General features: G+C 35.6%; 1 protein-coding gene and 1 pseudogene across 1 annotated transcript; both read right to left on the reverse strand.

The window, feature by feature from the left end:
* Nucleotides 1-798: 798 nt before the first annotated feature.
* On the reverse strand, nucleotides 799-10,949 carry LOC140958592 (poly(A)-specific ribonuclease PARN). The gene is made up of 7 exons (XM_073416096.1): nucleotides 10,544-10,949; nucleotides 4,339-4,469; nucleotides 3,108-3,436; nucleotides 2,807-2,920; nucleotides 2,327-2,453; nucleotides 1,975-2,245; nucleotides 799-1,753 (listed from the first exon to the last, which is right to left on the reverse strand). The coding sequence occupies exons 1-7, from the start codon at nucleotides 10,936-10,938 to the stop codon at nucleotides 1,141-1,143; spliced, it is 1,980 nt and encodes a 659-aa protein (XP_073272197.1). The 5' UTR covers nucleotides 10,939-10,949; the 3' UTR covers nucleotides 799-1,140.
* Nucleotides 10,950-11,938: 989 nt separating this feature from the next.
* On the reverse strand, nucleotides 11,939-14,136 carry LOC140959403 (pentatricopeptide repeat-containing protein At4g04370-like; annotated as a pseudogene).
* Nucleotides 14,137-14,321: the final 185 nt, after the last annotated feature.

A 14,321-nucleotide genomic window follows, 5' to 3' on the forward strand; every position in this document is an offset into this window, starting at 1 on the left:
TCGTTCAAGTAACGGATTATAGCCTGATTAATTCAAATTAGAAAATTTAAGAATCAAATTTTTAAATACTAAAAATAAGGGACACAATTTGTTTTGAGTAAACTCAGGGATTAATATCTAACCTGTATTTATAAATAGCACATATAGCAAATAACTTCGTTATTTAAAATACATCAAGATCTTCCCCAAAATACCTCTTCCTCGACATTTCTCATATTTTTATTAATAAAAAACACAACAAATAAAACTCAAATACAAAAACAAAAAAGAAAATAAGTACTCTAATGAATATATTTTATATAAAACTTTATCATATATTTAGTTATAAACTATAATAAAATTATGTGCACAAATATGTATATATCTACATATATATACAACTACAGTTGTGTCGTGCTGCCTACAAACCGTATCATCCTCTCTGCCCACCAATATACTCTTTTTTAGGAAATATTGGGGATAGATGATTGAATCTAACACCTCTCTCCCACTCTATTGAATAGGAGAGACAATGCTATCAAACGAGGAGACTTTTGTCGTAAAAATTACCATTGAAAAATTACACCTGGTAACATTTCAGCAAGTGGAGGCCTCGCATAATCTAAACGATGATGTCCATTACCCACCCTTGTAACTGCCATTACACTTTTTACATTGGAGACACGACCAGTGATCAATGGACTCCACATTGAGGATACAGTTTGGAAGAGTAAAATGAAAACCTAAAATGTGACAAATAAAAAATAATAATAAAAATGTAAAACTACGGTTGGCCAACTTCTAATCACCTCCCAAACATTTACCATACACATAAGGTTTTATTTTTAATTTTGAGACAACATAACAACCGTTTAGGACAAATATAGCATGAGAAATGATAATTAGGCATGATCAAAATTGCAAGACAAGAAAGAAAATACACAGGACATTAGAGGTATAAAAATACTCGCAAAAAGTTTCCAAGTTCACCACTTGGAAGTTGTCGTCTGGACAGATTGCAGTTGCACCAGTTCTATGGTTCATCTCTATCCTGTCTTGGTAAACATAGGAAACATTCATTTCATTTTCTTTCTCAGACTTGTTTGTCTTCCTGCTTTTCAACCTCAATATCAGGTTACACGAGTGTGGTTTTCATTTAACCTAAACGGCCTCAGCTTGATCAGAAAATAGCACTTCTGCCAATGGAGAACTACAAATATCTTTATAAGTCTCATAACTGGCAGCACGGATGCACCCTCCTTCTAAAATTCTCGACAAAGGATGCAAAACAGTTAGCGGATTATTTTCTCTATCTAAGCTGTTTTTCAATTCAAGAAAGTCAGAAACTAGTTTCGCTTCGCTGAACTGAACAAAGACAGCAGTGTCATCCAAATGGTAAATTGAAGTTACAGAGTCCTTGCCAAAAACTTTATGCATACAGTCTCTAATATCTCCTGCTCTAAGTTCCGAAGTCAGTCCCCAAAATAATACCATATTCGGAAACAAAATCTTCTTATTCTTCTTATGATAATTAGAGCCTAAAGATTCTGCATCAGACTTTCCTGTTTTAAGATTAACAACATCTCCGTTCACCCAGCTAAGAGAGAGGTGGTTGATATACTTTTGGAGCTTCTCATTTCCTGGTAAATCTACAGGGGGTGCTTGGTTGTTAAAATCAATTCCTAGATGACAGCATGCCTGAGCAAAAACACATCCGGTCATAAAAGCATCATATCCTGCTTCATGCTTGGCCCCCGAGTTCCAATTTGAGAAACTGTCAATTAGTCTTCAACTTATGAGTCACAGAAGATTTCCAAAGATTTGTGCATTATACTCTTGTTTACTAAAGGAAAATGCACGAATCTATTTACTTTCAAACCTTAGTTGTTAACTGTTGAAGAGAATTTCACCTCAAGCTACAGATAAAGAGTTACTAAGTATCGAAATAGATAGACAATATTTGCCGCAAATTTTAAAAACTGAAAGAGAGCAAACCTCTGATCGTCAACTTGAACTTCCACTCTAATACGTGATTTGTCAACCACACCACTGACTGGGACACCGAAAGCAATTTGTGGACAGAGTAAGGTAAATGCTTTCGAAAGAGATGTGCTGCCTTTCTTCATAATATGAAACAACACATCATCCGCATTCAGCAACACTTTAGTGTCAACTATGTATGGGAAATACATTTGAACAGCTGAGAAAAATTCGTCCGCTGATGAAGGAAGAGGACCGACAAATTTGCGGTAAACATGCGTAACATCTGCATGTCATTAGCAAATTATGTATGAGAAATAGAGGATTTAAAGTGAAAACAATACAAAACTCAATACGACACTTGTACCAAGAAAGCAATTGTGACCAACAATCAACTTTCTCTCTGCAGAAAGGAGATCAATAACATGTCGAAACCCAATTGCAGCTTTAATCTTCATTTCTGCAACTTTTCTGTGACGAGCTTTAACTTCCATCTACACAACATAAAGGTAAAACTGGATAAATTTAAATGAAATGCAATCAACATAATGCTAGTAACGGAGAATTGTATGTGCAGAATTTACGGGGGCTTCACAGTCTGTGTTTCTGATACTGCATTGGAATTATAAATTTCACAGCAACTGTAAGCTCTTTAAATGACTAAGAATGTTAAACGTTAAGATTCTCAAATGTCAATTACAAATGATAAATAAACTTGAGGAACAGTTTGATAAGAAAGAGTAAATTCTTCTCATTCTCAACAGCAGAACCATATGGCAGCATTGGTCAAATACAGGCAAGAAACCCAACATTAGATACCTCTAGTTAACTTAGAACTTAATCTCACCATTAAATTATCCCTATCTGTTGTAGAATCTATATAGACGATCAAGTGTTGTGGACCAGAATTCTCATCAGTCACTTGGACATAAACAAGATCTTGGAAATTCTTTTCAGTGACCTGCATGTTTTAGACAAGCTATTACCGAGTTAAAACTTCAACAAGGGTAACACATCAGTGATCAGAAGAAAAATTAGACAAAAAACTTTTGCACACTTCAGAAAAATGGTAGCAAACCAAACTTAAATGAAAATATATGGAAATCATGTACAAAATATACATATTCGAGGGAGTAAATATTCATTACCAATTTAATCAACCTCAGCTGCCGAGAAGTTAAGCCATTCACCATAAATGCTGGTCGCATCTGGAAGAAAGTAGTTTGAAATTTCTGAATCAGGTTGTTTGAACTCCCTAAAATGTCAGATCCTCCATTTTTATTATGTAATAATTCAGTTCGCCATTCACTGAGTTTACTCTTCATTCTCTCGGTAAATAATATATCTGATATCCTAACAAACTGTGTATCTATGACATCTCTCAAGTTAGATGGCGAATCAGATACGTCATTCTGGTGTATTGAATCAAACCTCCTCAATGCTGCCTCCTCTTGGCTTCTGGATAAATAAGATATTCCTGAGATTATTTAAGAGAGAAGAAATTTACCAAATAAAAGAAATAGAAAACACGAAGGAAAATTCTCCAGGATGATCACTTTTGAATAAGACTAGAAGATGGACTTCAAGTTCTGGAAGAGCAGCTGTAAAATAAAGTGGTTGTTCCTTGTCCAAGTTAAAGATCCATCAAAAGCAAAATGCATCAATGAAATCCTCATTTGTATTTCTAATTTTTTTTACATATATCTTCCAAAAAACTATTTCCGAGGTCACGAGGCCAGAAAGAAAGAATATATCACAACAGTGTATGTCAGAATGTAAATGATCAATCACAAGAATGCCCTTCTTACTAAGACCCTCGCCTTTAATACTGCAGTTGAAAACATCGACAGGGTAGAAATATGTCACATGTAACACAAAATATAGCTTACTCCCAATACAAAATTGGATGGTACACAATTACATACCATCCAATTGTATATCTGTGATTTGGAAAAGGTATCAAGTATTAGCATAACAGAACACTGGATCCAAATGATATTAAATTTTCTGCATCATAAGTTACACTTAACTATAAAGGTGTAATAAGAATGACAAAAAACTTAATCTTCATCTAATACATTGTAGCTCAAAATCAACATGCCTTCTACAAATTGATTTTAATTTATTACATTGAAAAAATACAATATCATCTTCCGTACAAATGGGGAAAAATTAAAGGACAGAAGAGATCTGGAACAATTATCAGGAAGCACATCTAAAATAAACTTCAAAACATAGAATTTGTGTTGCATATGAAGCTTCACTATTTTCATCAAAGCATTTCAATCAGTAGACGTAATCATTTAACAATTCACATGTCAATATAGCATAAAAGCTTGTCACCCATTTCAAGAGTAATAAGAAGAGAATCCGGCTCACCTTCATATATACATGCATTGAAATTAAACTGGTATTTTGCCAAGAATTCCAGCGAGGATGTCTGGCACAAGAACTCAAAAGATGAGCATTCACCAGGAGTTTCCTGCCGAGGAAATATGTAAAAATTGTGCCTGCCAAAGCAGACAAAATATGGTTTTAACTACCATCTTGATGCAAGTGCCAGTACGTATTTTGCAATTTCAAAACAAAACATTCAAATGGAAAAGGATACATAATAGTCGTCAGAGGCACAAGAAGCACTAAGGTAAATGAGTACCATAGAGCCTAGGCACAAGATGGAAAACATGTCTTGTTGCAGTGAGATGCATGAAGGGATTATACACAAGGATTTACATATTTTGAGAAAATTTCATCACATATCACCAAATATGCATTGTCCAAACTATTGACCGGCAGTAAAATAAATATATATTAGTCTATGTTGGAAAGATAATGAGAACCAAGATTTGATACTGAATGTTATTAGTTATTTATCTATTTAGTATATAACCATAGAGATTGCTGGAAAATTCATGTGAAAGTCAAATAAAGAAGAACCATTCACCAAATAACGTAGAATCCGATGCTGAAATCAAGAAACCTCTATATCCTTGTCTCAAGTAAATGGGATTTCTTATAGAAAAGATAGTCACATTCTTGTAGTAGTTTGTCTAGCACATTTAATAGTGATATTCCAAAAACATTTTTGGGTGAGCATTGCAACTGCTATGCATCTTATCAACGGACCTCCCACCAAAATTCTTCAATTCAAAGTGTCTTATCAACTCTTTAATTCATAAAAAATCTTCTTCATTCCCTAACATGATCATTTCCGCTTGTAAGCTTCCCTAATTCTCTTCCTCCTAAGACATCTGGGAGTTACGTATTTGTTTATAATTCTGATCCTGCTAAGGAAATTTTCATCCAATAGAAATTAAGGGCAACTTCTTGGGGTATTTTGTTTCCCAAAATAGCTAAAAATGCTATTGGCTATTGCACGTCACCCAGCATTAGTATGCGCTTGCCGCTTGTGACACCAACATAACGAGGGCCCAAAAATTTTGCTAAGAATTTTAGCAGTTCATCGAAGAAGCTGGCCAGCAGAGGTGGCCTTATCGGAAGAAAATTAAGTTGCGTGGAAGGTATGACTAATGGTAAATAGTAGTTCTGCGAAGGGTAGGGTTAAGCGACAGGGAAAATGTACCCATAGTAGTACTCTTCATAACAAAGAGACTATTGCCTTAGAGTCGAAATGGATTCTCACTTTTTGTTATTACTTTACTCGCTACTCCTATAGAGGCATATACTACAAGCTCGTACAAATTTCTAACGGAACTTTTGCACACTCTCTATCTTTAGTATTTCAGATCACACTCAGACCGCAACGGGTGCATTTGATCTTCGATCAAAGTCAACTGAACATTTTTTGATCTATAAAGTATCTGAAAGAGTTTTTCTGCTGGTTTTTGTTAAATAAAGCCCTATTATGTAGGGACATTTACTTATTTTTGACTTGGTCTATGTTTCTGTTATCATTTAGCTTTATTCTTGTTGATTTGTTATTTCTGTTGAATTGTATGGCTATATAAGCCAAGGTCGTTATCAATAAAACTTGAGCCATTGAAATCCAGTTTGTTGTGTATTTGTTCTCAAATCTTATAAACAGATTAAAGTTCTCAACAATCTGGTATCAAAGCCAGCAGTGGGCCTGATAAATTCTAGCAGCAGCATAGAAGATGACTCAGGAGATGACTACTGACAACTTCATTCAGCCAGTTATTCCTCGTTTTGATGGTCACTATGATCGTTGGAGCATGTTAATGGAAAATTTTTTACGTTCCAAGGAATATTGGGAGTTGGTGGAGTCTGGCTATGTTGAACCAGCAAATGAAGCATAACAGTCAGAGGCACAGCGCAAAAGGAATGAGGAGATGAAGCTCAAAGATCTGAAAGTGAAGAATTAAATCTTCCCGGCCATTGACCGCACAGTTCTTGACACTATTCTCAAAAAGAATACTTCCAAAGACATATGGGGTGTCATGAAAAAAAAAATATGAAGGAAATGCAAGAGTCAAGAGATCTCATCTTCAAGCTCTCCGCAGAGAGTTTGAAACTCTTGAGATGAGAACTGGTGAAGGAGTGACAGAGTATTTCTCAAGGGTTATGACAGTAGCAAACAAGATGCGAACTTATGGAGAAGATATGGAAGATGTTAAAGTAACAGAAAAAATTCTACGCTCTTTAACTGAGAAGTTTAACTATGTTGTTTGTTCCATAGAAGAATCAAAAGACACTGATGCTCTCACTATTGATGAGTTACAGAGCTCCTTAATAGTACACGAACAGAAATTTCAGAGGCATCATGGAGAGAAGCAGACTTTGAAAGTGACATATGATGGAGGAAGAGGTCGTGGTCGCAGTACCTATAGAGGACAAGGAAGAGGCAGAGGCAGAGGCAGTTTCAACAAGGCCACGGTGGAATTTTATAAATGCCATAAACTTGGACATTTTCAATATGAGTGTCCTGAGAATAAAGAAGTGCATTATGCAGAAGTTGGCGAAGAAAATGAAATGCTTCTCATGGCTTATGAGGAATTGATTGAGACCAGAAAGAAAGATGCATGGTTCCTTGATTCAAATTGTTCTAATCACATGTGTGGCAACCGAGGTATATTCAGTGATATTAATGAAGAATTTCGGCACTCGGTGATACTCGAAAATAACACAAAGATGAATGTAATGGGCAAAGGAAGTGTGAAATTGATACTAAATGGAGTTAATCATATTGTTACTGAGGTATACTATATTCCTGAATTAAAAAATAATCTTTTGAGCATAGGACAGTTGTAGGAATGAGGCTTGGCTATTTTGATCAAAGATGGCTTGTGCAAGATTTTCCATCCAAAAAGGGGCTTGATTATTCAGACTAACATGAGTACCAATAGAATGTTTATTTTACAGTCTCAATCACAAACTTCCTCTCCAAAGGAAGTTGATCGATGCTTTCACACAAAAGCTGAAAACTTGACTCATCTCTGGCACAAAAGATATGGGCATTTAAGCTACAAAGGTTTGCGTACCTTGCTGAATAAAGACATGGTACATGGAATTCCTCAACTCACTACTTCAAGTACTGAGATATGTATTGATTGCATCAATGAGAAACAACATCGTGATCCCATTTCAAATAAGAGTCATTGGAGAGCAGCTTACAAACTGGAACTCATTCATGCAGATATTTGCTGCCCGATCACACCCATATCTAACAGCAATAAGAGGTTCATTCTTCTATTCATTGATGATTACAGTAGAAAAGCTTGGGTATATTTTTTGATAGAAAAATCAGAGGCTTTTAATTTTTTCCAATGTTTTAAGACTATGGTTGAGATAAAAACAGGGTTGTTCATCAAATGTTTACGCACTGATAGAGGGGGCGAATTTAATTCAAATGAGTTCAATGATTTCTGCAAACAAAGTGGAATAAAGAAGCAATTGACCACCACAGCAGAACAGTGTTGCTGAACGGAAGAATAGAACCATCATGAACATGGTCTGATCGATGCTATCTGACAAAAACCTTCCCAAATCCTTTTGGCCAGAAGCAGTAAACTGGACTATCTATGTCCTAAACAAGTGTCCAACTTTGGCAGTTAAAGATGTTACCCCAGAGGAGGCTTGGAGTGGACTGAAGCCATCAGTAGCACACTTTCGAGTTTTCGGTTGTATAGCACGTCCATGTTCCAAAGGCAGGAAGGACAAAACTTGATGATAGAAACATTGCTTGTGTACTGTAGGGGGTTAGTGAGGAATCAAAAGGCTACAGGTTATTTGATCATGTTGCTAAGAGAATCATTGTGAGTAAAGATGTAATTTTTGAAGAAGAGAAACAATGGGATTGGGACGAGAGTCATAAAAAACACACTGAAGTAGTCTTAGAGTGGGGTGAAAATGAAAGAATAAGTGAAACTGAGAATAGCGTTGGGACAGATGAAGAAGTTAGAAGTGAGACAGATAGCTTTAGTGAAGGTTAAGAGAGGGTGAGGAGACCTCCTAGTTGGATGAGCGATTATGTCAGTGGCGAAGGTTTATCTGATGGTGCAAGTAGTATCAACTGATCCATGGTACTTTGAGGAAGCCATGAAAAGTGCAGATTGGAAAAAGTCCATGGATAGTGAAATCAGTTCCATAGAGAGGAACAAAACATGGACTCTTATTGAGCTACCAGCTGGGGCAAAAAGAATTGGTGTAAAGTGGTTTTATAAAACAAAGTACAACGAACATGGCAAGATTGAGAAACACAAGGGACGTCTGGTTGCGAAAGGGTACTCTCAACAATATGGTGTAGATTACACGAAAGTTTTCGCACCAGTAGCAAGAATGGATACAGTAAGGATGATCATTGCTCTAGCCGCACATAAGGATTGGAAGATTTTTCAAGTAGATGTTAAGTCCGTGTTCTTCCATGGTGAGCTTAGTGAAGATGTTTATGTGGAACAACCAAGAGGATATGAAAAAAAGAGCAGTGAACATCTGGTCTACAAGTTACACAAAGCCTTGTACAGATTAAAACAAGCTCCACGAGCTCGGTTCAATCGAATTGAAGCACACTTTATCAAAGAAGGTTTCCAAAGGTGCGATAGCGAGCAAACATTATTCACAAAGAAAAACGGGGAAGGAAAATTTATCATTGTAAGTGTTTATGTTGATGATTTAATTTTTACTGTGACGATGAAATTATGATGTCTGAATTTAAAAGCTCTATGTTGAGAGAGTTTGATATAACTGATTTGGGAAAGATGATATTCTTTCTTGGAATTGAGGTGTTGCAAAAATATAGTGGTATTTCTATATGCCAAAGAAAATATGTTGTGGAAATTCTGAAAAGATTTGGCATGAATGAAAGTACTTCGGTAGGGAGTCCAATTGTTCCAGGTTTCGAAGTAAGCAAAGATAAAGATGTAATCTCTGTTGATGAAACTTATTACAAACAACTAGTTGGGAGTTTGACGGATCTCACTACCACGAGACCTGACATAATGTTTGTCACTTGTCTCATAAGTAGATATATGGCGAAACCAAAAGAGATTCATCTACAAGCAGCTAAAAGAGTGCTTCGATATCTGAAAAGGACTATGAACTATGGAATTCATTATACGAAAGAAGGATATGGCGACTTGTTGGCATTCACTGATAGTGACTATGCTGGAGATATGGAGGATAGGAAGAGTACATTGGGATATGTTTTCTTAATGAATTCAGGTGTTGTTTCGTGGTGTTCAAAGAAGCAGCCAATCGTGACCTTGTCTACTACAGAAGTTGAGTTTGTAGCAGCTGCAGTCTGTGCTTGTCAAGGAGTTTGGATGAAAAGAATTTTAAAAGAGTTGGGTTGCTTTGACGAAGGTTGCATTACTGTGATGTGCGACAACAGTTCGACTATCAAGCTTTCTAAAAATCCTGTTATGCATGGTCGCAGTAAACATATAGATGTGAGATTTCATTTCTTGATGAATCTTACTAAGGATGGTACAATTGAATTAGTTTATTGTGGCAGTCAAAACCAAGTGGCAGACATAATGACTAAACCATTGAAGCTTGAAGTCTTTCAGAAGCTTCGAAAGATGCTAGGAGTTTGCGAGATCTCGAGCATAATCTAATTGCTAAATAGCATTTAGTTTAAGGGAGGAAATGAAAGAGTTTTTCTGCTGGTTTTTGTTAAATAAAGCCCTATTATGTAGGGACATTTACTTGTTTTTGACTTGGTCTATGTTTCTGTTATCATTTAGCTTTATTCTTGTTGATTTGTTATTTCTGTTGAATTGTATGGCTGTATAAGCCAAGGTCATTATCAATAAAACTTGAGCCATTTAAATCCAGTTTGTTGTGTATTTGTTCTGAAATCTTATAAACAGATTAAAGTTCTCAATAGTATCAATTTCCTAAGGACAGAAACCAAACCAACCCAATGCATTTATACAATTGGATTAAACAAAATGTCCAACTCTAATACTCCTGATTGTATAAACATAATACTCAAGACAAATGTGAAAATTAATTTTCTAAAATTTAAAGGCACTTCCTTTAAGAAAATTAACCTCAAATACGTCGATATATTTATAAATCAATATCCATTTATGTCGTTGACAGGCAAAACAAATCTCCAAATTAAATCCTTTTGTTCAGTTTAACCGACAGCCGAAACACTTACGGATGAGCGACGAAGGACTGGGATTGAGGGTCCCAGCGAAAGGGACACACCCCGAACTGAACGACGGCGAATTTCTCGGCTGAATCTTTGACTTTCAGGTACTGTATATCGGCTCGGTCGAACTCGAACGACTCCCGCCACGGTGCGCTGGTCAGCCCCGTCATCTCCAAGTCGATAGACACGAAGTCTGCTTCCTTCACGTGGCGCCGCAGCTCGGCTAGAGCCGGTTCGAAGTTCGACTTCGTCACATTCTTCAGCCCCGTGTTCGAAGCCGATGGCGCGCAGCAGATGGAGCGGGTGAACGGTGGCGTACGAGTTCGGGCCTTCAAGAGGGCCCGAACCAAATATTCTCTGTGATAGCTCATTCTCCAATCCCAGAACGCTAACCGTAGCATAATAGTTTGGGAATATTAATTATTATGAATTTTCAATTGTTCATTATTAATATTTTTTTAAGGAAAATTCGATATCATTTAAATAGAAAGCATAAAGACATATTACTTGATTCCGACTATGAAATAATTGAAGAATTTAAGGGAAATTGGTCTTCAGTCCTCAACCGTCGATTTTTTTTGTGTTCAGTTCTTGGGTACTTTTTTAGTACCACATTTCCACATGAAGTATACTACCACATTTCCACATGAAGTGTACCATATTTTGTATGACATAGTACCACAATTTTGTGGATAGGGAGTGAACCCAAAGAAATATTTTGATTGGGGATTTTTCACCAACTTCCCCAAGAATTTATACATGAGTGGAAAGAAACTAGGATATAATTATAATTAATGAGATCGACTCGATAAATTATATAACCGTACATTATAACGATCATGAACATTATAATTTTTTACTCGACAAAGCAAATAAAAACTTGGAAGAAACATATCGCAACCCGTGGATCACATTATACACCTATGAATTACAACACTTGTGATTTACAACACCAACAATGACTATATTCATCAATATCAACGGAAAATGAATTCTGACAAATATGGTATTATAAGTTATTTTAGACGTCATTATGTAAATAACAAAATATTTCAAATGTCTGGACTCGGGGGGAAATGCATGGTATTGGTGTCAAACTATTGCACCTCCTTGGAGGCATTGATCATCATGTGATCATGACCTGGACGTATGAGCACCGATGTGTCCGAAGTTGTCTCAAGAGTACCTGGACTTGTAAGAACTGAAGTGTCTGAAACAGTTCAACAAATGATGATAGCTGATGTTGAGGAATTTAGATTGTTGAAAGTACTTCAAGGTAAGGGGAAAAATGTGTTTACTTTCTTATTGATAATGGAATTTGGTATATTGTATTGTATTGTTTTTTATTTTTATTTTTGAAAAAAAAAATTAGTATACAATTAACAAGTCAGCAAACGAGTGTCACTTCATTAATGTTCTGGTAACATGCGCTAAAAATGTAGGTTTCAATTTTGATGGATGAGACCAGTCAAAATTCAGACTCCGGACATGGTTTAAGCCTGAAATCACGAAAACCATTTCAGAATAGATGGCATGGACGAGAACAGCAAATGTTGTGATATTGGGACAGATGCCTCTCTGTTTCATCTCATCATATAATTTAAAGGCATGAGAAGTACCGTTGGGTTTTACAGAGGCCTGATATAAGAACATTGTAAGCAACAATATCGATCTTTACTCCATGAAGTTCCATTAAATATTATACGTTCAGTGCCTCAGAAAGTTTAGAATCTTTGCATAACTGAGTCAGTAATGTCGTGAAACTCGAAACTGTAGGAACGAGTTGTGCCATCAGCATGCAATTATGAACAAGAATTCCCTCCTCTGTCTCCCACGCATCACAAGCCCTCGAACAATGGCACTCTCTGACAAACTGCAAGAAATGAGACCATGTTCTTCCATCTCATCTTTCAGTTTGAAAGCTCCCGTTATATCTCCAGATTTTCACATACTTGATATCAAACTGCAGCATTGTCTAAAAGATGGAATAAAACCATTCTTCAGCATCTCAACAAGAAGTGTACGGCACTCTTGGAAACAAGCTACTTGCTTAAGTCCATTCAAAATAGAGGAGAAAATATATGCATCTGGTGAAACTCCAACAGAGTTTATGGCATTTAAGAAGTCAAAATTTCCTTCGCTAATTCGATTCTCTTACTATACGCTGTAATCAACAAGTGTAATGTTAATTGATCTGCTGGAGTCCCCTGAGTGATCATCATTTTCAAAAATTTAGCCCGAACATTCAGCATGCAAGATTCACATAGCACGAGAATTAAAGAGTGGCATGTGAACTTAACAGGATGAAAACCGTGTCTTAATACTATGTCTTTGTATAATGCAAAGCACTTTGAAACATTACAGCCTTTTGATTGCCCATGTAGGAGGATAATGTATGTTGCCAAATTAGGCCACAAACCTCTGCCATCAACCATTGATAGGACATCGTGCAACTGAGCTACCAGTCCCACTTTCGAGTACGCATCTAAAACTGCATTGAACGTAATTATATCAGGACTGAGACCCCGTGCCACCGTATCTCTAAATAAGCCAATTTTAACAAGACCATTAATGTGTTTCCAAGGGATTAAAAAAACTGGTTTGAGGAGACATTTACTCCTTTTAGTCCCTTTCCAAGAGAAGAATTGCAGTAACATTTCTTCCAGCTCTTCATATAAACCAGAAATAAGACAACCATATGTATAGCTGTCAGGACAAAGAAAGTACCTTATTTTCAATCATCTCAGATAAAAAGGACTAAAGCTAGTTTGAATTTATCAATCCTACATATCTCAGACAGTAATGTGTTGTATACAATAATGTCCACAGAACAAGGAATTTTTCGAAGTTTACTGAAGAATTGTATGCCTCTTTGACATTTCCTCATCTACACAATCCTTTCAATAGACTTCCATATGTGTAGGAGCTAGGTTGATTACCTAAACAAGCCATTTCATCAGACAATTCAAACGCTTTTAATCCTTCTCCTATGTTTGCATAGCCCACCAATAATTACATCAAAAGTGATGGAACAAGGAGGAATCAGACCAATTTTATTGATGTCATGCCTAAAAACCTGCTAGATGGAACAGTGGGCTGAAATCTACGGTTTATAATAATTGTGAAGAGGGCAACTTTTTTTTATGTTTTATTGTCCTTATAATCGGAATTTTAATAAAATAACTACTTCTTATTTATTTCTTAATACAAATGTAATTTAAATTATTATATTTATATTAAAAATATTAATTATACAAATAGTAAAAATATTGACCTCCTTAAAAAAACATCACTATAGTAATAATGAAAATAATATTAATGGTAATGGTAATAAACACTAACTTAATATAAATATCGTGGTAATTTTTATTAAATAATCAAGTATAATATTTGTAATACAAACAACAATGAAATTACTATTTGATTCATTAGTAATATTAGCTTATGATTTTTTACTACATATCGTGGCACACGTGATATGCATGTTTTTTAAAAATTACATATAGTTAATATATGGTGTTTTTGTATTATATATAGTAAAAATTTATTACCATTACTTGTACTACCAGTAAATATAAATAATTGATAATTATCACCATTTTCACATAGAAAAGTTTTATTCTATCGTCATATGATAGTCGTGTTGTGATTAACTCGTAATTTTTTTTACTTTTACTTTATTTTTAGTGTGATCAACTTTTGTAAGTTGTCAGACTTCTTTTCCATAAAGAATGAATGAAATGGAGAATTACAAGTCTTTACTCTCCATTTGATGTAATTTTCC

The sequence above is a fragment of the Primulina huaijiensis genome, chromosome 15 (assembly GCF_012295235.1).
Source record: "Primulina huaijiensis isolate GDHJ02 chromosome 15, ASM1229523v2, whole genome shotgun sequence".
Lineage (NCBI taxonomy): Eukaryota > Viridiplantae > Streptophyta > Magnoliopsida > Lamiales > Gesneriaceae > Primulina > Primulina huaijiensis.

What these genes read in the sequence shown, in the direction of transcription:
- LOC140958592 (XM_073416096.1), bottom strand. Translation starts at nt 10,938, where the DNA reads ATGCTACGGTTAGCGTTCTGGGATTGGAGAATGAGCTATCACAGAGAA. An exon ending in CAGTCCTTCGTCGCTCATCC is followed by an intron (nt 4,470 to 10,543) that starts GTAAGTGTTTCG and finishes CTGCTTTGGCAG; the next exon opens with GCACAATTTTTACATATTTC. An exon ending in CAATGCATGTATATATGAAG is followed by an intron (nt 3,437 to 4,338) that starts GTGAGCCGGATT and finishes AAATAATCTCAG; the next exon opens with GAATATCTTATTTATCCAGA.